The sequence below is a fragment of the Numenius arquata genome, chromosome 10 (genome assembly GCF_964106895.1).
Source record: "Numenius arquata chromosome 10, bNumArq3.hap1.1, whole genome shotgun sequence".
In the NCBI taxonomy this organism is placed as follows: Eukaryota; Metazoa; Chordata; class Aves; order Charadriiformes; family Scolopacidae; genus Numenius; species Numenius arquata.
Window position 1 is genome coordinate 50379537 of NC_133585.1, and position 24605 is coordinate 50404141.

A 24605-nucleotide genomic window follows, 5' to 3' on the forward strand; every position below is an offset into this window, starting at 1 on the left:
TACTCTCTCAAGAACAAAGAGTATGCTTGTTTTTCAGAGTTGTTGCAACTGTGAAGGGTAGCATTTTGTCATTGCTGAACTTCACAATAACACTTTTTCTTTTGTATTTAAAATGTGTATATATATATATAAAATCTGGTTAATACAGTAGAGCACAAATATTCTGGGAGAGGTATTACAAGTGTTAGAGAAGGTTGTGTGTGTGTGTATCAGATACGTGAAAAGCCAAAGTCTGTGAAGTGTCTGTGAAACCACATGCACATGATACGAACTTAAGGGGATTTTATGATGCAAATTTTAAAACCTGGATTTCATATTTTAACCAGACCATGGCTGTAGCAGCCACAACTCTAGTCAGAACACTAACTAGGGACCCAAGGGGTCAGATGGAGGAGTGTGTTTTTTCTACTCCTCCCAACAAAGGCATTGGATAATTCTTAGCAGGTGTTTTAGCTAAATTTGAAATCTTTGATGTCTTGGTAATTAATCTACCATAATCTTAATTCAGACCAAAAGTGGAAAATATAAAGTTTCAAAGCTGAGCTACTTGTAAAAATATCAGGCAAAGTTTAAAAGACTAAAGTTTAAAAATGTAGTGCATTTCTCCTTTTACTGTTTTCATTGTTATTTTCAAAGGGTAGTATTTTTCCTTGAACAATATTGTCATTCTGATTTCTCTTATACTGATTAACTGGTTTGACAGTAATGTGATATTTATTCTTTTTTCTGTTGTGAAAAAGAAATCAGTGTTCGGCTACACGCTCAACTATAGCAAACCCCATGTATTATGCATTTACAGGAAAATAAGTCTATTGGATTCAGCGTGCTCCAGCTAGTGGTGACAGACAAGGACTCTTCTCACAATGGCCCTCCTTTCCTCTTCACCATCCTGAGTGGAAACGAAGAGAACACTTTCCAGATTAACCAGCAGGGAGTGCTGACAACCGCTGCTGCGCTGAACCGCAAAGTGAGGGATCACTATTTACTTCACGTTCAGGTAGGATGCGCTGGTTTTGCTTTACAAGTACTTAGTTAACTTTTCCCACTCGTGCCCAATTCACCGCTTTTTCCTGCCTACCCTTGTCTTTCTGTTCCAAGATCCTGATGTGCCAAGCAGTCGTTTGAGGCACGTCCCTTGTGGTGACATCTTAGAGACGGTATCTGTTTCAAAAATGACCCTGAAATGCTATAATATATGCCTACATTTGCTGTTGCTGTGCAAAAAAGACCAGACTGTGTCCAAAAATCCAGGTTACATTAACATAGCTAAGTTCTCTAAAATACCTTTTTGTAACCTAATGTAAGAAAAGTTCAAACCTATTTTTTTTAATCTTATCCAGTCCTTTTTAATTCAGTTATAAATTAAGCAGCTGTGAACAGGAGACTTAAAATTGATGGGCTAAAAATAGCTGGCCTTAATTCTTAAACTTCATTTCCAGATTTGTGTTTTAAGAAAAGTTCTTACCTTTGTTTTTACATGAGGAATTTCTTTCAATCTCCAAATTATTCTCATAGGTAATACTGCAGACCATTTCTAACTAAACATGCACTTGCAGAGTTTGAGCAGTACTGCCTGTGTCCGTGTATACGGAATTCTGTCCACATTGGGGGGATAACCGTGGTGTATTGCCACAAAGTCTATCTCTTTTCTTTGGGAAACAAAAAAAAAAAATCCCACAGGTACTGTCGTTTGCTGGTGCAGTCACTAAAACCTGTTATCAGGAACCATAAGTACAAGAACCAGCATAGATAAAGGCTCCATTTAAATGTAATTTAGCTTAGGATTTTAAGAATTGAGATTAAAAAGTGGGCAGAGATATATATCATTATTCTCATTCCTCTGGTAGCTTTTTTTTTTTTTCCTCAATAGTGACCTGTTAATTAGTGGTGGGACATATTAGCCTTCAAGGTACCTAAGTGATGGCTCTGTTGGCCTTTCTAGGCTGCCCGAGTCCCAGACAGCAGCAGGGCTGGGCTTTGTCACACTTACCTAATAGGTTTTCCAAGTTCTATACTGATTCCCCAAAGTCACTTTTTTGTTTAGAGAGGAAGAACCAGCCATGTTTTTCCTGTATGTGCAATCAGTGTAATACAAGATTCATGTGGTTTTGTTTCTTATCTTCTCCAAGCTGTAACTAATTTCTATTTTTTTCTCTTCTAAAATATATTCCTGTGAATGCATGCACAGGTAATTGTGTCTGTTCTGTGTAGACCGTTAACACTGTCTTTGTCACATTTCATGATTTAGCTGCACCTTTGGCCCTTCCTAATGTGCCTGCCTTTTCTATATGTGTGAATACATACCTCTGTACTCATACATCCATATTTTCTATAGTACGAGGCACCTAACACCTTTCTCTGGGTGGAATCCTGCAATTCTTTCATTTCCAAGTCCCTTCCTGGGCTGTAGGATGCTTGTAAACAGCCTGTCGGTACTTCAACTGCCTTCTCTTTACCACAGCACTTGAAAAGTGCCTTTTTTCTAGGGAATGAATAAAGCTTATTTTAATGGCGTCCAGTAGCTAAACGAGTGTCTTAAAAGAAATGTACTCATTTAGAACAGAGGCTTCTCAGAGATAGTAAATCACTAAAGCAGGCTATACTAACGTACATTTTTTGTGTGCTGTACTACCCAATCTCAGTGTTTTGGACCTTTCTAATCCCTTGATTTACAAGTTCCCTGCCTGGATTCTGTAAATATATCATTGTCTTTTAAATGCCATTTATCACCTTCACAGAATCACAAAATCTTCATGGTTGGAAGGGACCTTTGAGATCATCGAGTCCAACCACAAAAAAAAAAAAATCTTATACTATGATAGCTTTTTTAAAATAAACGTAGTGCTATAATTTGCTATTATCTTCTCCTCAGTGAGTCACTGTACGTGAGTATGAAGGCATATAAGACTAAAACTAGCATTTCCATAACACAAGACTTCAGTCCCAATGATACACACAAAAATAGATACATGACTTTTCTGGAAAAATATTCTTCCCCTGTTCATTTAAAAGAAAGATTTTTCAAAGGCTGTAGGCAGGAAGGCATCTTTTCCAGTTTACACTACCTTTAATTTCTGTACTTTCATCCTGCAGCTCACAAGTTAATGGCTGCATGTGATCTCTGGATTTTTAACTGACCTTCACTGGTGTGCTTTTCAGTATTGACAGCATTCACCTTAGTTGCTTTCTGAATGGATTGCTGAGGAAGAGATCTTCTTACGTTACAGGCGTACTTTACTTGAAAAAAAGAAAAATGGAAAAAAAAAACCCAACCTAGAAATCCCACAAACCCACAAACAGCCCCTCCCACACACACCCCACGCACCCACTACTACCAAAAAACTTTACTTAAGATGAGCCTTTCTTTTACTTTACTTTTGGGGTTTTAATAGAAATAAAGATTTTTATTTTTTTTTCTCACCGGCCACCTGCATACGCATGCCACTCACATTTGCTTTCCCTCTCTCCAAAGGAAATAGATTATCCATTAACAAATGTCTCACAGCCCTAGTGTGTGAAATCTTCAGCTGTGAGTCATACAGCCCTTTGTGCCATGCTCTGAAGTCTTCAGTTTAAAACCACAGCAGATTTTTAAATCTCTGCACTATTGAAAACTCATTTCTCCTGGGGCTCTTCTTCCCTACTTGCTGTCCATTTGTTATAATTTTGCTTGCCTGTTTGCTTTTAGCCCTTTCTTGCTTCCCTTGGGCCTTTCTCATGTAGCTAAACTGCCTGCCTTGTCTTGTTTCCAGGCAGAAATCTCAGCAAAACAAAACTTTGCCAACTTGAGCTCTCTGTCTGTGGTTATTTATGTTTGGGTAACTAGAGGGCAAGTTTCTAGCCATGCCTGTCCTTTGGAATTAAGGGATGAGGATATGTAGTTCTAGGAGAGACACGTTACCTTTTAAAAATGCTACGATCATGTGCACATTCACGGATAATCTTGTGGCTGGAGTTTTTCCTCTTTTGCTTAAATTTGTATGAAAAATCAAAAGCAGCTTCTCTGCATAGATCATCAAAGTGTACCAACTACCCATCGTCACTGTAAAATTACTGTAAAAATCTTTCGAATAATGCAGGAGATCTTCTATCCTCTGAGCCCTGTGTATCCCCCCTGTCCCCTCACATCGCTCCAATTCTGCTTTGCCCATTTCTTTAGTCTCACTTGCAGTAGTAACTGGGAAAGAGCTCTGGGAAAAAAGGTAGATGGGAAACAAGAACTGAGAATTAAAAAGAGAGAAAGTGAACTCAAGGGAATGCTCTTTTCTCATTTTTCTACTCTTTTTTTTGTCCCCCCTTCATACAACAACAGTGTATGCTTTTGTCAAAAAGGGCTGGAGGACAGGGGACATGATGTTTAAAAAGGCTTTAAAATTTAATTAGGTTGATTCTATTAAATATAATGAACAATCTGAAGCAAATAGCACTACAGGTTTCCCTCTCCATGATCTCAAATCATGAAAGTCAACATAATTAATCGTAACATGTGTTGTTTTCCTTTTGAAGTACTGTGTTGTACACTGAATTTAGATTGTCCTCAAGACCACCTCCCAATAACTCTGGTGAAGCGTGTTGAGAATTTCTAGCCCGTGACTCATTTCAAGTTTGTACTGTGTTCCCACGTTGGAAATAAAAAGGCTTCAAGCACCATCTGCTGTCTGAAATCAGCTACTGTGCGGTTCCTCTGTATTTGCTAGAAGCGTTAGCAGCTTTCTGGCATTTCCAAGTATTAAGAGCACTGTAGCCTCTTCATCTTGGAAGAAGTGAACACACATCTGTGTGTGCCTGCCTACATAAGCTTTTTAAATTTTCAGTATTAACTTTCACGTCAGGACCTGTGTTATGAAATTTTCATAAAGTATTTTCCTGTAGGAGCCTTTTTTTTTTGTAGAAAAATACAACTCTCCTGCACACACTACAAGTAGAATTTGAGATAAAGCAAAAATCTAACTCTATCCTCATCTTCCTTTAGGTGGCAGATAATGGAAAACCACCGTTGTCGTCTTTGACTTACATTGACATTAGAGTTATTGAGGAAAGCATTTATTCTCCAGCAATTCTGCCTCTGGAAATCTTTATCACAGCCTTTGGGGAAGAATATTCAGGTGGTGTCATTGGAAAAATTCACGCAACCGATCAAGATGTTTATGATACTTTGACGTACAGCCTGGACCCCAAAATGGAATCCTTGTTCTCCGTTTCCAGTACCGGTGGCAAACTAATAGCACATAAAAGGTTGGACATAGGGCAGTACCTCTTAAATGTCACTGTGACAGATGGAAAATTTACAACTGCAGCGGATATTACTGTGCACATCAGGCAAATCACACAAGATATACTCAATCACAGCATTGCAATACGCTTTGCAAACCTCGCCCCTGAAGAATTCATCGGTGATTACTGGCGTAATTTCCAGAGAGCTTTAAGAAACATCCTGGGCGTGAGGAGAAATGACATCCAGATTGTTAGTTTGCAGCCTGCTGATCCTCCCTCAAACCTTGATGTCCTCCTGAATATTGAAAAGTCCAGTAGCTCTCAGCACCCAATGAGAATTTTGCTCCACAAGATAAATTCTTCTGTGCCTGACCTGGAGGAGATTTTAGGTGTGCGGATAATCGATGTTTTCCATAAGCTTTGCGCAGGCCTGGATTGTCCTTTGAAATTTTGTGAAGAGAAAGTAACGGTGGATGAGAACGTCATGTCAACCCACAGCACAGCCCGGTTGAGTTTTGTCACTCCCCGTCACCACAGAACAGCAGTTTGTCTTTGTAAAGGTAAGAAAAGACGTAAGGAAACCAGTATCCTTGAAATGATTGTTCTGGTTTCCACAGGGGAAAAATTCTGTTACAGGACAAGATTAAGAATGTCCTGTTAACCCTCCCTGCAACTTTTGCCTAATTTTATTCAGAGTAGGGAGTAATTCCTTCTTGTCTCATTACCTCATTTTAAGAGTTTACATTATATAAGCTTATTGGAAGGGATTTGTTTTTTTATAGTTACACATTAATTTTATGAAAGAAGTTCCTTTTTTTTTTATTTTGCCCATTCTGTTGCTAGCCATTTTTAGTCTTGTGTGCACAAAGGTAAGTTCTTCCAAAGTACCTGAATACTTCCTGGTTGCTGCTTAGAGGAATAGTCCACCCAGCTTCCAAACTTGGCTTTGAATGACAGGGTGAACTGGGAAAGGAATATTCATTAAGGTACATGTAAGTATACAGATTTATAGCAGAAGATTAATTTGTCCTTAGCTCTGAAGGAAACAACATGGCTTTTAAAAATTATGGCTTAATATTGCTGGGTGAACTTGCATGTCTTAAGTAAATACTTAAAGCCCCTCTCAAATACAGACACGCTCTTCTCCTGCCTTTCCCCAACCCACTCTGTCCATGTTTACTATCTACATGTTGTTTTTTATGGTGTATGACACAACAGCAGTTTCCAAATTTTGCCAATTGAATTGTTTGAGTAATCAAGATAATGATGAACATCAGCCACTATATATTGCCATTTGTTTAGTCTGTGTTTGTGCCAATCCTGTCCTGTAACTGTTACTTCACTTCCTTGTCTGATAGTTAGGGATATCATAGGGTCATAGAACGGTTTGGGTTGGAAGGGACCTTAAAGACCATCCAGTTCCAACCCCCCTGCCCTGGGCAGGGACACCTCCCACCAGACCAGGTTGCTCAAAGCCCCACCCAGCCTGGCCTTGAACCCCTCCAGGGATGGGGCAGCCACAGCTTCTCTGGGCAACCTGGGCCAGTGTCTCACCACTACTTAAGTGTCCCTGTTCACAGAATGCCATGACTACCAACAGAAGAGAACTAACGTGTTTTGTTTTACAGATGGGAAATGCCCCCTGGTGAATAGTGTGTGTGAAGGAAACCCATGCCCTGAAGGTACTGAATGTTTAGGGGACCCAAAGGAAGGAAAATACACCTGTGTTTGCCCAGACAGCAAAGCTGGACAGTGTCCTGGTAAGACAATAACTCTAAAAATCTCTATGTAAAACCTTACTACTCCAAATATGGATTTGATTCCAGTCCTGTGTTAACACATTTTATGCTTTTCTGTATTCCTAAGCATCAGCTGGCTCTGCCGTGACATTTACTGGGAGCAGTTATGTGAAATACCGTCTCATGGAAAATGAGAACAAAGAGGAAATGAAGCTGACAATGAGACTTAGAACTTACTCTGCTCATGCAGTTGTGATGTACGCTCGGGGAACAGACTACAGTATCCTAGAGGTATATTAAAATCTCCCAGTGCATATCTTCTCTTTTCTTCTTACCATCTTCTTACTATATTCTGTGTCAAATTAAAAGATTGAATCAGAACATCTCTGTAGAAGTGTTATAATTGAGAATTGCCTTCAAGGTAGAGTGTGTTATACATCCAGGTGACAAACTTGGGTGGAATTTTTTCAATGTGTAAAAGGAATTAGTTTTCTTTAATGTTCTAAAAAGAAAACAACAGGTTATCTATTTTAAATAACAACTTCAAATCTATTTGCTTATAATACTCATTAAGTCCATACAGAAGCACAAAATTAAAGATCTTAAGTACTGTAATCTTATGATGATCTGTGGCTTCTGTACTAGAGGAAAAACCATATATACATTTTAATTAAAAGAGCCTTACGGAGTGAATCACAATCACTGCGACTGTTTGGAATGCAGTATTATTTAACTGCCTTTTATGAACACCACCATCATCCTGTCTCTCCAGCAAACATAAACTTTTATAGGCATCAATATTTTCTGCTCTTGAAGCGTTGCAGACCGTTTGTTGATGCTGTGGCTTCCCTCTGTAGATCCACCATGGGAGGCTGCAATATAAATTCGATTGTGGCAGCGGACCTGGGATTGTCTCCGTTCAGAGCATCCAGATTAACGACGGCCAGTGGCACTCAGTGTCTCTGGAAGTGGATGGAAACTATGCACGGCTTGTTCTGGACAGGGTGCACACGGCATCCGGTACCGCTCCTGGGACGCTTCGGACACTCAACTTGGATAATCACGTGTTTTTTGGTGGTCATATTCGGCAGCAAGGGACAAGACACGGTAGAAGTCCTCAGGTCAGCAACGGTTTCAGAGGGTGTATGGATTCTGTGGTACTTAATGGACAAGAGCTCCCCCTGAACAGTAAGCCACGAAATCATGCACACATGGAAGAATCTGTAGATGTGACTCCTGGATGCTTATTGACCACCACAGAAGGTTGTTCAAGCAGCCCATGTCAGAACGGAGGCATCTGCAATGCACTGTCAAACGGAGGTAAGCGGTGATATCTTCTGAGTTAATTTTCAAAACTGCTCTTCCGCTTCCCTGCCTTGAAGGACAAAACAACTGTGTGAACAATTCTGGCTTTCCCAGAGGGTTGTAGGAGGCTGGCTGGCTGGTAGGAAGGTTGTGTGTCTCTGTGTTCTACACTCAATTTCTTGGGGTATAAAGTAGACAAAGTCCGCCAGACAAGGCCCAGATTTCATCTTCAGTGTCAACACCTGAGGTCCATCCTCTTGACTGCCTACTGGAGAGTCTTCCTTTAAAAATTCTGAAGCCACTGTGACAAGCTCGAGTTTTGTGAGAGAAATGGAAGTTATCCCTCAATCATACTTACAACAGTAAGGAAGAAATTCCTTACTGTTAAGACTTTCCTTCATCTTTCGATAAAAATATTTCTCTTTCTTCCCACTCTCTCTCTCGGAACAGGCAGGTGGGCAGGGAGGGGTTTATCTTAAATCCAGAAAAGCCACGTGCGCTTTTCAAAAGTGCAATGTTTGATTTCAGGTTACTACTGCAAGTGTGCGCCTTTGTTTATGGGAACTCACTGCGATGTAAGTGTCAACCCGTGTGCCTCCAACCCCTGCCTTTACGGGGGCACTTGCATCCCCGTCAGTGACGATTTTATCTGCCAGTGCCGAGGACAGTACACAGGCCAGAGGTACGTTTGTGTGGTTTGTTGTCCCAGTGAACCCCTACAGAGAACGGACTATAAATGTAACACTTTTTCTGTTTTCTTTTTCTGTTTTCTTTTTATCCATTTCCTTTTTAAATCTGAGATTTTGGAACCCGCTGGAGTGAGTTGAAGTTAACGCCAGCCCCTATGTTACAGCCCTGAATCCCACACTATACACTTACTTGCAGTAAGGTAATGGTCATTCGTGCCTTTTTTATTTTTACCCTTTATTTTTTTTTTCACTTTCGCAGGTGCCAGCTGGGTCCATATTGCAAAGACAATCCTTGTAAAAACAGTGGCAAGTGTATTGACAGCTTGGATGGACCTGTCTGTGAGTGCGAAGCAGGCTTTCGTGGAGAAAGGTGGGTAGTGTTCCACATAGATTGAATTTAGAATCATAAAATGGTTTAAGTTGGAAGGGACCTTAAAGATCATGGAGTTCCAACTCCCTGCCCTGGGCAGGGACACCTCCACTAGAGCAGGTTGCTCAAAGCCCCATCCAGCCTGGTCTTGGACACCTCCAGGGATGGGGCAGCCACAGCTTCTCTGGGCAACCTGTTCCAGTGTCTCACCACCCTCACAGTCAAGAATTTCAATTATAGAATCATAGAATTGTCTACGTTGGAAGGGACCTTTAAGATCATCTAGTCCAACCATCAACCTAACTCTGATTAAAAAAAAAAAAAAAATTAATCACTAAACTATGTCACTAATTTCTTTCTAGTATCTAATCTAAATCTCCCCTCTTTCAATTTTAAACAGTTACCCCTCGTCCTATCGCTCCACTCCCTGGTAAAGAGTCCCTAACAGCATTTCTAACAGCATTACTTAACAGTTAACAGTTCAAACTGGTTGAAATCTGAAATTTTGGTAAAATAGCAAATGGCCTGGTAGTGTACAGTACCGTATATTAAATATCTCTAGAATTATTGAGAACAAGGAGACTACAACAGAGAGTAGTGATGTAAACTAACCATCATGTCTCTGCTCCGTTTCTGGTAGGTGCCTGACGGATGTCGATGAATGTGTAGAAAACCCCTGTCTTAACGGTGCCCTTTGTGAGAACACTTATGGGTCGTATCACTGCAACTGCAGCCGTGGGTTTGGAGGAAAACACTGCACGGACATTGTTCTTAACAAATACGTTTCAACGTCTTGGAACATTAGTTTGGCCGAAGTGATTGGGATTATTGTTTTCATCGCAGGAATATTCTTGTTAGTTGTGATTTTTGTTGTTTGCCGCAAAGTGATCAGTAGAAAGAAGAAGCACCAGCCAGAACCCGAAGACAAGCAACTGGGAGCTACAACAGCTTTCTTGCAAAGACCTTATTTTGATGCAAAATTGAACAAGAACATCTATTCTGACATCCCACCGCAGGTTCCCGTTCGTCCCATTTCGTACACTCCCAGCATTCCAAGCGACTCCCGGAACAATCTTGACAGGAATTCTTTCGAGGGCTCTGCTATCCCCGAGCACCCGGAGTTTAGCACTTTTAACCCCGATTCTGTACACGGCCACCGGAAAGCCGTAGCTGTTTGCAGCGTGGCACCAAATTTGCCGCCTCCACCTCCCTCCAACTCTCCTTCAGACAGCGATTCCATACAGAAACCCAGCTGGGATTTTGACTATGACAGTAAGAAACATTCTTATTTTATTACTTTTCTGTTACAGGCGTGCACTGGTACAATTTTAACGAGTGCAAAGTCTCTGCCTGTGCCTGTCGGGCTAGGAAAGGCATCATGAGTTCTGGGGTTTGAGTCTGATCAGGCTTCATGCTCTATTAAGTTCTGTAAAAATGTGTAGATCTTAGCCTTAAATTTTATTGGCTTTTTAATCTAGAATCCATTAATTGTCTCACTTGAAACTTTTCCTTTCAGCTAAAGTAGTAGATCTTGACCCCTGCCTTTCAAAAAAGCCTCTGGATGAGAAGAGCTCCCATCCTTACAGCGCCAGGGAAAGCATGTCTGAGGTCCAGTCTCTCAGCTCCTTCCAGTCTGAATCCTGCGATGACAATGGTACGTAAAATCCGATCATTCTCTGCTTGCATTCGTTTGTTCTCTCTTTGCATCTATATCTCTTAGTATTGACAGGACTTACATAAATCAAATATATATTAAATAATAGCTTATTTAATATATATATCTGTATTTACTTATGTTACTAGCTAGATCTGTTAATTTTTTAAAAAGTATTTTGCCTATCTTACACCTCGTGTTAATTAATTTACCTTAAAATTATATATATTCATTCTGCTGTTAGAATGTTAACAGTGAAAATGCAGCACAAGGTGTTCGGCGCCTTGTGTTTAAAAGGTGTTAAAAGCCTGTTCAAATGTGAGAAACTCTTCTAGGTGATCGTTAGCCATCACCTTATGCAAGAATACAGTGAATTTTAAAAAATGGCCTCTGCACAACTCTAACTTTGGCTTTGACGTTCAGCTTTCAGCGAAGTTTTCGGGTGTCACAGTTTCATTTGTTTCCTTCTCTTTTTCTTGCTGCGGCCTCAGCTCCCATATGGATCAGATCAGTTCTGAGTGAGAGCAGAGTTTAAGGGACTGCTTGTAAGTTTGATTACTTTAGTAATGAAGGAAGCTGCACAAAAACAAAGGAACTTTGTTACAGTAGAACAGTATATTTGGCTTTCACCATGATTAAAGTGATTTCATAACAAAATTTCACGCATTGAAAAAAGCCAATATAAAAATATTTTGATCACAACTCCAGTCCATCAAAATATAATCAGCATGTGTATTTGTGGGGTTTGTTATTATTAATTGGAAGCCTTTTACTTTTCCATTGCCATGAGAGATGCTTTTACAGTCGCTATCACGGCATCTGTGTGCACAGAAACTTTTCAGACTGATTGGACAAAGCCACAGCCCTCTCATAACCAAATTCACTGACTTAAGGTGTTTTGACTCTTTATTCCAATTTCTGGTTTTGCCTCTGAACGGTAAAAAGAGTTTTGAAATTCCTTTAGTTTAGAAATAAAGAACATTCTGCTTCTCAACGAAGTGGAGCGATTTGTCCTTAACAGCATGAAAAGAAACATCTGTGTTGATGATTGGTGAAAGTAAAATGTTATTTTTTTATGCTCATCATTGTATCAGTAGACCCGATATCAACTTTTTTCCCGTGGTATTAAGTGTTGTGCGGTACACGTTGTTCTCCCTCCCCTCCTCTCCATCCCGTACGCTTCATACATTCCTTCTCCTGTTTCTTGTCGTGTATTTGATCGCTCATTAATACATCATTTTAAAAGAAATTGCTGTAGCGTCGTAGATACTGTTCCTTCGTTCCTTTTTGGTAGATTCTGAATTCATTAGTTTGAAATGTAATCCCCGAGCCATGCAAACAAATTGCATGTGCTTACCTCACCCTACCCTGGAAGTGTGAATCCTTCTCCCTTCCAGAAGGATCTTGGGAAAGGGAAGAGGTAACAAAATACATTCGTTTTGCTTGTTTTCAAATATGAATGTCACAACCTGAACTTGGTATTCTTACTGTGGTACCAGTGTTTGCACACAAGTAGCTCAGCAAGGGAAGTTTTCAGTGGATATTTTTCATATTCCAACCTTTTACTTTATTTTGGTGAAAATTTCTTCCCCTGGTCTTCCACTGATGTGGGGGTACAAATGTAGTTTGCAGTCTAAAAGGGGAAACCTAATGCAATATTCCTTAATTCACCCGACACAAGCCTTTAGAAAAGCCTGGTTTATTGCTGTCTAGATGAATTATTATCCAAACAGTATGTTTGGGCAACACCTTAGAAACTCTAACCCAACTAAAGTAGCTTTGTGCTCGGGCAGAGTTTGCCTCAGGAGTTAGTTCCAAGCACTTTTCCATGTTTATCAAGATTAAAATTCAGGTTTAGAGATGTATTTTATGCAATTGCTTTCTAGATAGAGAGTAAATGTGTATGTACACCAATAATCTTGCTTTATAAAATAGTAACAAACTGCAATTTTACGGTGTTTATTTGTATACCTGTATGCTGTTTAAAGTGATACTAACTATAGGTTTGTTTTAATTTGCTCCTTTTATACCTTTTACAAGCTTCCGTAGTGACTGTAATACACCTTGTCAATGCTGTTGTTGACTCGGTGGAAAAAGAAGGTATATACATGTTTTAATATTTATTTACTGCTTGGGCAGAATAATGCACGTTTGTCTTCTAATAATGTAGTCCTAGCAGATGGGAGTTGTGAAATATTATTTGCTTGGATTTTCTGATAAGTTTTAGCAAAGAATATATTTATATAATGTATCTGTTCATATTTTCACGTGTATGCGGTAGCTACCCTGTGGACAGGTTTCAAAGTGTGATTTTGGGGGGGGAGGGGGGAAGTATTGGCATAAAAAGGTCTTGGTGCGGACTCTCTTTTGAAAATATTCCCGCTAAAGCTCCCAGCAGAACCGAGACAGCATCAAAGGCAATTACCTACCCTCCAGCAGGTGAAAAAGCAGCAGCCCCCCCCTTCCTTCTCTTCTCCCACCCGCATCTGTGGACACCTCATCCAACCGAGCAGACTGGGAGTGGCCTGATCCCAGCCCTCCCTGCCCTGCCCTTCAGATCTGCCTCTTGAGCAGAAAAATCAGATTTCCAGTGTGCAGTTGGGGTCTATAGGCACACACAGCCCCATCAGCTTATCTTGTCTGGTTTTATCTTTCCTGCTAACATTTAACAACTGGCCACTCTGGAAAACACAAACTCTTTACACGGTAACAGGAGTACTAAAGGTGCCAGTGACTCTACACAAATGCTAACTATTGTTTTAATTGACTTAAAATCCTTAAAGTTCCAGTAATATGCAAGTAATTCACTCTAGGACCATGAGTCTGCAGAGGTTACTTCTGAAATAACAACCTGAAGGGGGCTTCAGGAGAAATGGGGAGGGACTCTTGATCAGGGAGGGGAGCCATAGGACGAGGGGGAATGGTTTTAAACTGAAGGAGGGGAGATTTAGATGAGATCTCAGGAAGAAATTCTTTGCTGTGAGGGTGGTGAGACACTGGCCCAGGTTGCCCAGAGAAGCTGTGGCTGCCCCATCCCTGGAGGGGTTCAAGGCCAGGCTGGATGGGGCTTTGAGCAACCTGGTCTGGTGGGAGGTGTCCCTGGCCAGGGCAGGGGGGTTGGAACTGGATGATCTTTAAGGTCCCTTCCAACCCAAACCATTCCATGATTCTATGATCCACAGTGTATCTTTCCTATTTCTTAATACAGACTAGGAAACCCTATTTTTTTTCTTAAGTCCTACTTTAAAACAAAGCCATTTTGAGAACATAAAATTAATTATAGTAGCTAAAAATTCTCTTTGGTTTGTTATTTGAAGTGCCTCCTGTCTAATGCGTGCAGACACGCAAAAAAGTAGACAAGTGCAAAGATTTGTAATTACCTGAGAGTATTTCATTCATGTGCATCTACAGACCGTAGTGCTCACTGCTGAAAAGTTGTAATGCGCAGTACTTAGGAAAAGCAGAATTTATAAGACTAGACAAAATCTATCAAGGGAAATATTAAATAATTTATTCATATTTTCTCTGAGATCTTAATTGGTCGAAACAAAAAACGATGGATGTAGTTCTCAAGTCAAAGCTGAAAGCATTGCTTGGTGGTTTAGCATCACTGTAAGATAAATACAAATGTTTTATGCGTTGCAGAACACTCATAGAGAGGTTAAAGATGTTCTGCTCAGCTCCTTCTCAACACTTGGATGCTTCTACTCGTAATTCTCTTAATTAGCTTACCTTCTTTCAAAGCATCTTAGGTAGAGGGCTCTGCTTTGGAGCTCCCTCAGGAGGGGGTGCCGGTTGGAGCAGCAGATCCTTGCTCAGGCCTTCAGCTGGGTCAAGTTCTGGGACAGATGGTCCTTTCCTTTAGTCTCCCCAAGTGGTTCCATCCAACACGTCTTCTGGAAGCGTGAACTGGAGCTGCTCTTCCTCGGGCAGCTGAGGCTGGTGTTTTACGCACGACTCCTCGGGGAAGGCTGTAGCTCCGTGCAAATCAGCAATTCTGGGTGCAAGAGGAACTAGAACTCCAGTCTGGCAGCTTCTCACCCAGAAAGATGGGCACAGCAGGCTCCAGTTTGAGTTTCTGTGCTTTATGTTAAAGGGTCTGTGCCTCAGAAGGACAGGACCAAGATCTCCCCCTTTCTTGGTAAAAGTACTCTAGATCGTAAGGCCACAGTCTGCCTACTTAGTTTGCACCCAGTTTTCCTAGAAAACCAAAGAATTTAATTTTCTAAGTAGACTAGTGGTCAGAGCCTTCTCCTGGAGAAGAGGCCAGAGAGGTTTTAAGAGTCTCAGACTGTTATCTCCTTTAGTGTGGACAGTATTTTTCTTGTCTGAGCTAAGCACGCTTGAAAAATAAATAAAATAAAAAAGGAGGAAACCCCTTCCAAGAGTCAAGCTCTGTCCCTCCAGTCTTCCAAGAACAGGTAAAAGTATTAATTCTTAGGAGAAGATTCTGGTGTTAGTGTAGGTATCTCCCATCCTTACAGACCTGAACAAGGAATTCCTGAAACGGGAAAGGTTTAAAACTTGTCAGATAACACACGACAGTTCTCTGCCGAGGGGGCAGGTCTCCCATCCTTCCATGAGATACTTGGAAGTATAAATCCTAACAGATGAGCCCTGTAGTGAAAACCAAGGGGATACAAGGAAATTAAAAAAAACAAAAAAAAAAAAAAAAAAAAGACAAAAAATCAGGCCAAGTCTTGTTACCCTTTTTAGCAGAAATCCTAAATCTACCGGTAGGAGGATTTCAGCAAACTATAGACCCCAAATTTTGCCCCTGCCCCCCAGGTGGGCTCACATGAACTCAGCAGCCATTCTACAGATCAAGTCTAACAAAGGAACCCAAGAGAGGAAAAAAAAAAAAAAAAAAAAAAAAGCCAATTTTAGTACCGCTATGTAAACTGGGCAAAAGCAGCACCAACGTCATAGTGAGAGTCATTGTTTGTCTTCGCGTTGGTTCCAGTGTTTGATTCCTAACTACGGATGTTTTCTCCTTTTTTTCTTCTCCTTCTGCCACCTAAAGAATCTTTTGCTGTTCCCGACCTCAGCAATTCAAGAGGTGACTTCTGCATGCAGTCCGTTGGTGTCCACCACTGCTTCCGTTAATACTTTGGTTTTAACACAGACTCACTATCGGTTGCTTGCTGTGCATTTGTCTGCAGTGATTACTCTTTACTACATTTGCACCTTATTACAATCCTGTATTATTTTCTTTTTTGGTGTTCAGATAAGAAAAACGGCGTTTTTTAAATAAGATTAGGCTTGCATCTAGTTTCCAGCAGATGAATATAAACTCACTCAAGGGGAGTTTGCAAGAGAGGATCGAGTTCGGTCCTTTATGCATGATTAAGCTTGATTTTCCTGTTTTGTTCTTGTATTTGAATGTGGAATGTCGTTACTAATAGTCAGATTTTTATCAGAGGTGTGGTGGTTACTGTAGAGCTAACAGCATTTTGGGAAATTAACTTTACGATTCAATTAAGGGGTAAAGTCTCTTTAAAAGCTCCAAATACTTCACCAATTAGACATTACTTCTTCTGTGGAAGAAAAGCCCAGGGGTTATCATCACCCCAACTGTAATTACTCAGCGATTGATTAAAGATGTAGCCCTGCACCAGGGAGGCTGTTGGTTCTTTGCTCTCCAGAGAACAATTCCATACCATTGTATATCCTGACGGCACATTCCGTAGGGGACCTACAGCTCTTCCCATGTTGGGTGAGGTGTCTGAGAAATTGTACGAGTTGGAGCGTGAATGACGCAGGATCTAATGCATGGCATCACGTAAAGTTGTGTTGTGTTGAACGTCTTTTTGTGGAACCGGGGCAAACTGCTCTCTAATTAACAAGTAGTGTCCTAATCACAGTGATTGCATTGTCTTAATACATGTGTTGGCTTCTCCTGTCTTGAAGACGAGGTACTAATACTACTTTTTTTTAAAAAAAAATTTAACTTTGCAGGTTATCACTGGGATACGTCAGACTGGATGCCAAGCGTTCAGTTGCCGGGTATCCAAGAGTATCCAAATTACGAAGTGGTTGAGGAGCCAGCTCCCCTCTACACGGATCCCAACGCCATCGATACAGACTATTATCCTGGTGGTTATGACATAGAAAGTGATTTTCCGCCTCCACCCGATGACTTCCCTGCACCCGATGAGCTTCCACCGTTACCACCGGAATACAGCGACCAGTTTGAGGCAATACAGCCACCCAGAGACATGCCGGCCGTAGGTAGCTTGGGTTCCTCCACGAGAAGCAGGCAGAGATTTAACCTGAATCAGTACCTTCCCCACCACTACCCCGCAGACATGTCAGAACCTCAGACCACGACCAGTGGTGTCAACGGCGCTTACAGAGAACCTTACGCTCCTTACACCTTAGGGTACAACAGAGACTTTGAAGCACCCCCTGTAGACAACATGTCCATGTCTGTGTACGCTTCCACAGCTTCCTGCTCCGACGTGTCCGCGTGCTGCGAGGTGGAGTCCGAAGTCATGATGAGCGACTACGAGAGCGGAGACGACGGTCACTTCGAAGACGTGAAAATTCCTCCGCTTGATTCCCAGCAGCACACGGAAGTCTGACACGCTCAACAAAAGTGCCTGGACTCTAAAAAAAACTTTATCAACTCTAGAACAGCTTTCAAGAGCTTTTTTTTTTTTTTTTTAATTATTATTATTTTTTTTCCTCTTTTTCCCAGCCACAGGGAACGCTTTTGTTTCAGTGAGCTAAACCGGCACGGCGGCATTGGATCATGCAGTTCATTTCACTAAATCCAGTCGATTTCCATTTCCTGATCTCCTGTAATTAGACACTTCCGAGATTTCCGCTGGCTGTGCCGTTTCGCAACAACATCATCCTTTTTTGTACTTAGTCTATGTTTAAAAAAATAAAAAAAATAAAAATCCCATACCACTTCTCCATGTTAGCATGATGCATCTATTTATATAGTTCTAACGCAATTAATTTTCTCCTACTTTTTGTAAATTTTATGTACAGTTTTGATTTTAATAGTTATAACTAGATTTTGTAGATATTTTGTGAATTTGTTTTCCACCGAAACTAGTGGTGTTAGTGTGCCGTTAAAAACTAGCACCCTGACGTACCGTAACCGGGGCGGCACTGTATGTATTTCCCTCTCCCTCCCAAAAAAAAAAAAAAAACCAAAAACCTAAGGTTTGACATTTCATTATGAAAAATTCAATGTATTCACACAAATCCAGCTGTACATAGGTTAGGTCTGTCTGATATTTTTCTGGGTCAGCTACATGGAAATGTCTTAAATGGGTTGCTGTATTTTAGAACTGTAAACATATATTATTATTATAATTATTTTCTTTCTTTTTTTTTTTTTTTTTGGGCCCTCCTTGGAAAGCGTGTCGGGGACCCTCTCCCGTCCCAGTCTAGAACCAAAACCACCACCACCACGACACAGTTTTTATAGTGTCTGTATATTTGTGATCCAATGGTCTTGTAAAGGTTTTTACTGAAAATTACCATTAGCCCGTCTTTCTTACTGACAATAAATTATTAATAAAAATACTTTAGCTTTGCCCTGCGTATCTCTGTTACCCGGCAGCCGATTGACAAAGCATTCCGTGCCGCATCTCTTTCTTTTCTTTTCTTTTTTTTTAAGCCTGTAAATGTTTTGTACTGTGTGAAGTTACCTGCTCCCGGCGACACCTTTTTCCTCTCCTCCGAGCGGGAAGCGCCGCTCCTGGGGGTGACGCTCAGCAGATGGCAGTGTGTGTCCGCTTCACCGCGTTTTCCCAAAAGTAGTCGGTCGGGCCAGCGCGAATAAAGATTGATGGCTATCAAACCGCAGGAGCCTTCTGGCTAGTTTGCATTTTTCTTTAAACGTATAATATCAGCCATGTAAATTACTGAGGGTTTGGGTTGGTTTCTTTGGGTTTTTTCCCCCCGAAGTCCCAAAAATATACACGGAAAACCACCCGAGCTCTTGAAAGCGGTTTCTTCCTCTCTTAATCACCCGAATCGTCCGCTTCGTGCCCAGTTGTCCCTCGATTGTGCCCTCGCGTGATGAAATTTCTGTTTGTGAGAAATACATCGGGCTTTTTATGCGATTCTGTTTCATTTGCAGCCTCTCGCGTTGAGCTTCACCTGGAAGGAGTCAAGATGGGATAGTTTGCCTGGATATTTATCCAGGACTAGGAAAGAACAAAGCCTCTAGCGAAGTGCTTCAGTAAGACGACTGTCTTCTTCTGCCTCTTGCATGAGGGACACTGAAGTTCAGAACCAATTTCCCAGAAGATTAGCGAGTTTTTAATATTGCCTGGAATCCTTTCAGCGCCACCTCCGTGTGGGTGGTGTTTTTTTCCTACCGTGTCATAAACTTCTGTAGCTTGGAAAGGCGCAATCCCACCCTCTGGGGGAACAGGGTACTGGGGTTGTATTTGGAATGCTGTTCGTGCACTAAATGGAACAACTCCCAGCCCGGCAGCTGTGTTACGGGAACGGGAGGGGGGTGACAGGACAGAACCAGGCACAGACATCCCTCAGCCTTACCTTGCCCAGACACAAGTAAGAATCTCATGACATATGGAAAAAGGCTAAAAATCGATGGGTTTGACACCATGTTTGGGTTAAAGCTGCAATATTCACCCTGGGAACGAAGAGCTGGTTGTACGCTGGGTCCAGCATTTGCATTTTCTCATTTAATGGCTTTAAAAGTATCTTACAGAGCCGGGAGTGAAAGGTCTGATGTGCTCTATAGCGGTTCGGATCCCAGCTTAAAGCCCACCTCGAGCTGGGAAGGTTAAGCTTGGTGGCAGTTCTGCTCTAGATTCCCTAATACCTGCTTCTCAGCGGGAATGAACCTCGGAAGCCAATGGAGGTAGACACCGCCCAGACTCACATCATCCCTCACTTGATAAAGGACTCCCGGTACAGAGGAAAGCCTGCCCTACACATGCATTTTCTTACGTCACTTATTTACAGCAGAAAGGTCCGAAACCAGGTTTTTAAGGTTGAGCAGCGTGAAGGACAAGAATATCAACACCAAAGTATACTTTAATTCACAGGTCCGTGAACTGAAGGCCAATGCAGAACCTCACGCTGATAAGGAACGGCATCTTGTCCCTCTGCAGAGACTCCACGTCACCTTAAAAAAGACCCACAAACTTACGTTGGACGTATCAGAATATCTTTTCCCCCCCCTTTCTTTTCACAAGAGCGGTGCTGCCAGGCAACGCCCGGGATATTCTTCCCGGCAGCAGAGGAGAGGGCAGAGCAGCCGGTGCTGGGGGAAAGGACAGGCAGTTTCAATCCCACAACAGCTTTTGCTACAGCGCTACAACGAGACCAAACCCGTGACGTTTTTAACCTGATTAAAACACTGATACAGCAGAGCATCGCCGGTTGCCTCGGTAGCCTACAAAAGTCCAAGACACTTATTTTACCAGCCAACACTTTAAAATAGGGGATTTCAGTGAAGTCACACATCCGAGTCCTCGTAGTTACTGTTAACGTTTTCTCTAACTCCTTACACAGATTTTTAAGCGGCTAAAGATAAGTACAAATTTCATCTCTCAGCTTTTAATTGGCACGATCCATATAAAAAGGTCTTAACACCCTGAGTGACGGAACAGTTGAGGTTGAAAGGCATCTCTTGACTTATCTCCAGGGATGGGGACTAAAACCTCTCTGGGCAACCCACTCCGGTGTTCAAGCGTCCCCACAGGAAGAGTTTTGTGTTCCGATGGAGCATCACGTGTTTCAGTTTGTGCCCGTTGCTGCTTGTCCTGTCACAGGCCACCGCTGAGAAGAGCCTGTCTCTATCTCTGCATCCTCACAGCAGGTGTTTACAAACATTAATAAGCTTCCCACCGAACCTTCTCTTTTCCAGACTCGGTTCTCTCTGCCTCTCCTAGCAAAGAGGCTCCAGTCCCTTAATCAGCTTCCCGGCCCTTTGCCGGACTCCAGTTAACTCCCTGTCTTGTACAGGACAACGTGGAAGTGATTTTTCCTCTATTTTAAAATACTCCCGAGCCAGCAGAATTATATCTTTTATTGAGCAGATTTGAGTCAAACTCACTGCTGTCCTGCCCGATCTACAGTCTATTTGGAGCGTACGAAGCGCCATTTTGCCCTGAAGCAGAGCACCAACCGCAATTCTACCTGATTAATAGTATTTGAGGTAGAGACAACAACAGACAATCCTATAAAACTTCTTTCAGTCCACGTCTAACACTCACACCTGGTCTGAGGACTCCAGGACAGAGGCATAACCAAGTGCCTGAGATGACCCCCGGTTTTGTCTTCACAAGCTCTGTCCAGGCCACAGCCCTGGACACTGCACAGTAGCTGTGAAATGTCACACCGAAGTACCCAAAGCCTCCACACGAGGAGCCAACGCACTTCACAGCAAAACTCTGCACACACACAAAAGTCATAGAATGGTTCGAGTTGGAAGGGACCTTAAAGACCATCCAGTTCCAACCCCCCTGCCCTGGCCAGGGACACCTCCCACCAGACCAGGTTCCTCAAAGCCCCATCCAGCCTGGCCTTGAACCTCTCCAGGGATGGGGCAGCCACAGCTTCTCTGGGCAACCTGGGCCAGGGTCTCACCACCCTCATAGTGAAAAATTTCTTCCTGAGAACTCATCTAAATCTCCCCTCTTTCAGTTTAAAACCATTCCCCCTCATCCTATGGCTCCCCTCCCCGATCAAGAGTCCCTCCCCATCTCTCCTGGAGCCCCTTTAGGGACTGGAAGGGGCTCTAAGGTCTCCCCGGAGCCTTCTCTTCTCCAGGCTGAACCCCCCCAACTCTCTCAGCCTGTCCTCACAGCAGAAAGGCTCAAGCCCTCGCAGCATCTTTGTGGCCTCCTCTGGCCCCGCTCCAGCAGGTCCATGTCCTTCTGATGTTGGTGGCCCCAGAGCTGGAGGCAGCACTGCAGGGGGGTCTCCCCAGAGCGGAGCAGAGGGGCAGAATCCCCTCCCTCGCCCCGCTGGCCACGCTGCTGGGGATGCAGGCAGCAAGAGGTGGGGGCCTCAGTTTCTTTTCCTAGCTCTTGCCAATTTTTAGCGTTAAATGGCTTTCAAGCCCACACAAGCCTTTGTAAAAATATCAAAAAGATGAAGTCCCCGTGAAACCAACACGCCAAAGCAGGGGTAAATTTCGGCAGCATTACTCACTCTTCCACAGCTGGAGTGGGGGAGAAAAATCAGAGAAGTGCAGCACCATACCCAGTACAGCCGCACAGCAGGAAAACGAGCTCTTCGCTTTGATCTTAGAGGCAAAAGTTTAAGAGAAAGCTTATTATTTTCCCCTCGTGTAACGTAAAGAGATTTCCGAACTTGCTGATAATCAAAAGCTTATCGGTTACCGACGGCCAGCACCCCTTGCCGGATCTGACCCACGGAAGCGTCGCAATCGTAACACAGATTTAAACCTTCTCACACACAACAGTTGGGCAGTCGCAGCGGTCCAGGCTGTCAGTAGGACCATCGTGAGCGTTATAACAAGAGCAAACAGTTTCATCCGGAGTTACCAAAGCTGAGCCCTTCTAAACTTATTGCTGCAGATGATCATTTCTCACTTTCTTATTTTCTTACGTGTTCCGAGTAGAAACCTTCAGCGTGAGGAAAAGCACCGAGAAGCCCAATTAATGACAGCGTGACTCATTCCCACGATCCCCCGGGTACCGACTGGCAAACACACCGAGCAGGATGAGTTGCTTTCAGAGCTTGCATTTAACTTTGAAGAAATACACGGGGAAAGCCTGTGCTGCTGCATCAAAGAGCTTCTGTTCTCTAATTTAATCTCTTTTTCTAGAGAACTTGAAGCACTGACAGCAATTTATAGCATAAAAGTTTAAATGCCTCCTGTTTAAATGATTCATGCTTCAATACGGCCATATAAATAATAGGAACTTCTGCTTTGAGTTTCACTTGGGGGGCAAAGAAGACCTCAACTCACAGAGAAAAGGGCTAAAAATATAATTAGCCCGATAATCGGAGCTCAATTGTACGTATTGAGGTTTTTTGTCTTAAAGCCAAACACTGTTCTGTCCCACTGAAATTTCACAGAACTCCCCTCCAAAAATTCAGTGTAGCTGTTCAGAAACACCTAGAAAGCAGAACCAACCTTATTTTGCCCGAGTTAAACACTTAAGGTGCTTAAACCCACAGCTTTCCCTGACTACCCGCCTCCAGAGCTCCTGCTGAGGAAGCCAGAAAGCGTCTCCCCTGGGCGAGGGAAAAGATAAAGACAAAGGATGCACCTTGTGTCGCAAGAAAATAAGAGCAACAAAAAAAGGGGGACAGGAAAAAAAAAAAAAAAAAAAAACACACCACACACAAAAAAAAAACCCCAACCACACAAAACCAACCCCCCCCCCACAACCCACAACAACTTACCAGCTCAGAGCCAGGCATGGACAGAAGCATAAAGAATTTTGAAAATGGGAGGAGAACAGCTACTGAAAGTAGGGAGCAGCTGAGGCAGAGAGAGGTTCTGCTTTACGTCCAAGAAAGTATAACCTAATAACAGTTCCAAAGTCTCTTTGTAAGCCGTGTCTTAAGTATTTTAGACACTGAGATTTGTAACCCAGAGGCTTCCACTGATTTAGTCTGGGCTGATACTTGCTTGGCGTGTAAGCTTTTCCAAGAGCTAGGTGTGGAGCTGCCTTCCTTAAGTTAAAGTCCCATCTTACTATGGAGATCGCAAACCTTTCTGGGCTGCTCTTGACAGCCTTCCTACGAGGGAAAAGAATTTCCTCTTAGCGGGGCTACTAGAATCCATATGTATCATAGAATTTTTTTGGTTGGAAGAGACCTTTAAGATCATCAAGTCCAACCATTAACCCAGCACTGCCAAGTCCACCACTAAACCATGTCCCTCTGCTCCGTGTCTACCCACCTTTTAAATACCTCCAGGGATGGTGACTCCACCACTTCCCTGGGCAGCCTGTTCCAATGCTTGACAACCCTTTTGGTGAATAAGTTTTTCCTGATATGTAATCTACACCTCCCCTGGCACAACTTGAGGCCACTGCTGCCATGACTTTCCTATTGACCACCCTAAAAATCCCATTATCAGTATTTTAACATTACGAGGAAGACTCAAGAATAAGCCTCCTCAGGCTCGGGGGGACAGCGCTTCATTTCGCCTCCACTTCCTCAGTTCTCATTGTGGTTAATAAATCCTGTCGCCAACCCCCTGCCAAACAGCCTGCAGCCACTTTGCGGATGAGCAAAAGTCCCTCCCCTCCGAACCCCGCGGGAGAGAGGGCTGAATTGATATCGCCAGAGGCAATGGTAGTCACACCGAGTGGTAAAACAAGTGGGGAAAAGGTCTCGCATTAAAGGGCTGACATTCAGCTCAGAACGTACCTGGATTCGGATGTTACCGGGTCACCCCTCAAACGAGGAAGATGTACAATTATGCTATACTTTAAATGCCAGAGATTATTTCCCTATACCTGGAGTGAAGCATGTTATTTTAAGCACCCCTGATCTTTAAGTTTTCTTTTCCTTTTAGCTATAACTGGTCAATTTGCTTGGGAAAAGGCAGAAAATCTTCCCCCATGTTCATATTTGATTTAACCACTCTGCCAGAAACTTTTTTTAACCAATCCATTTTGGGGCCCTATAAAGAAAAGAAGGGGTTTCAG

At 42.5% G+C, this 24605-nt stretch overlaps 1 protein-coding gene across 1 annotated transcript in view; it reads left to right on the forward strand.

Moving 5' to 3' along the window:
• FAT1 (FAT atypical cadherin 1) overlaps positions 1 to 18112 on the forward strand; it is a 110687-nt gene extending 92575 nt beyond the window's left edge. Inside the window, exons 19-30 of the mRNA XM_074154465.1 lie at positions 800 to 997; positions 4973 to 5774; positions 6843 to 6974; positions 7081 to 7244; positions 7811 to 8273; positions 8787 to 8940; positions 9207 to 9317; positions 9958 to 10589; positions 10834 to 10971; positions 13012 to 13071; positions 15995 to 16030; positions 16930 to 18112. Coding sequence (XP_074010566.1) covers positions 800 to 997; positions 4973 to 5774; positions 6843 to 6974; positions 7081 to 7244; positions 7811 to 8273; positions 8787 to 8940; positions 9207 to 9317; positions 9958 to 10589; positions 10834 to 10971; positions 13012 to 13071; positions 15995 to 16030; positions 16930 to 17555 — 3516 coding nt within the window. The 3' untranslated portion in view covers positions 17556 to 18112. The remainder of the gene's footprint in view (positions 1 to 799; positions 998 to 4972; positions 5775 to 6842; positions 6975 to 7080; positions 7245 to 7810; positions 8274 to 8786; positions 8941 to 9206; positions 9318 to 9957; positions 10590 to 10833; positions 10972 to 13011; positions 13072 to 15994; positions 16031 to 16929) is intronic.
• The last annotated feature ends 6493 nt before the right edge of the window (positions 18113 to 24605 follow it).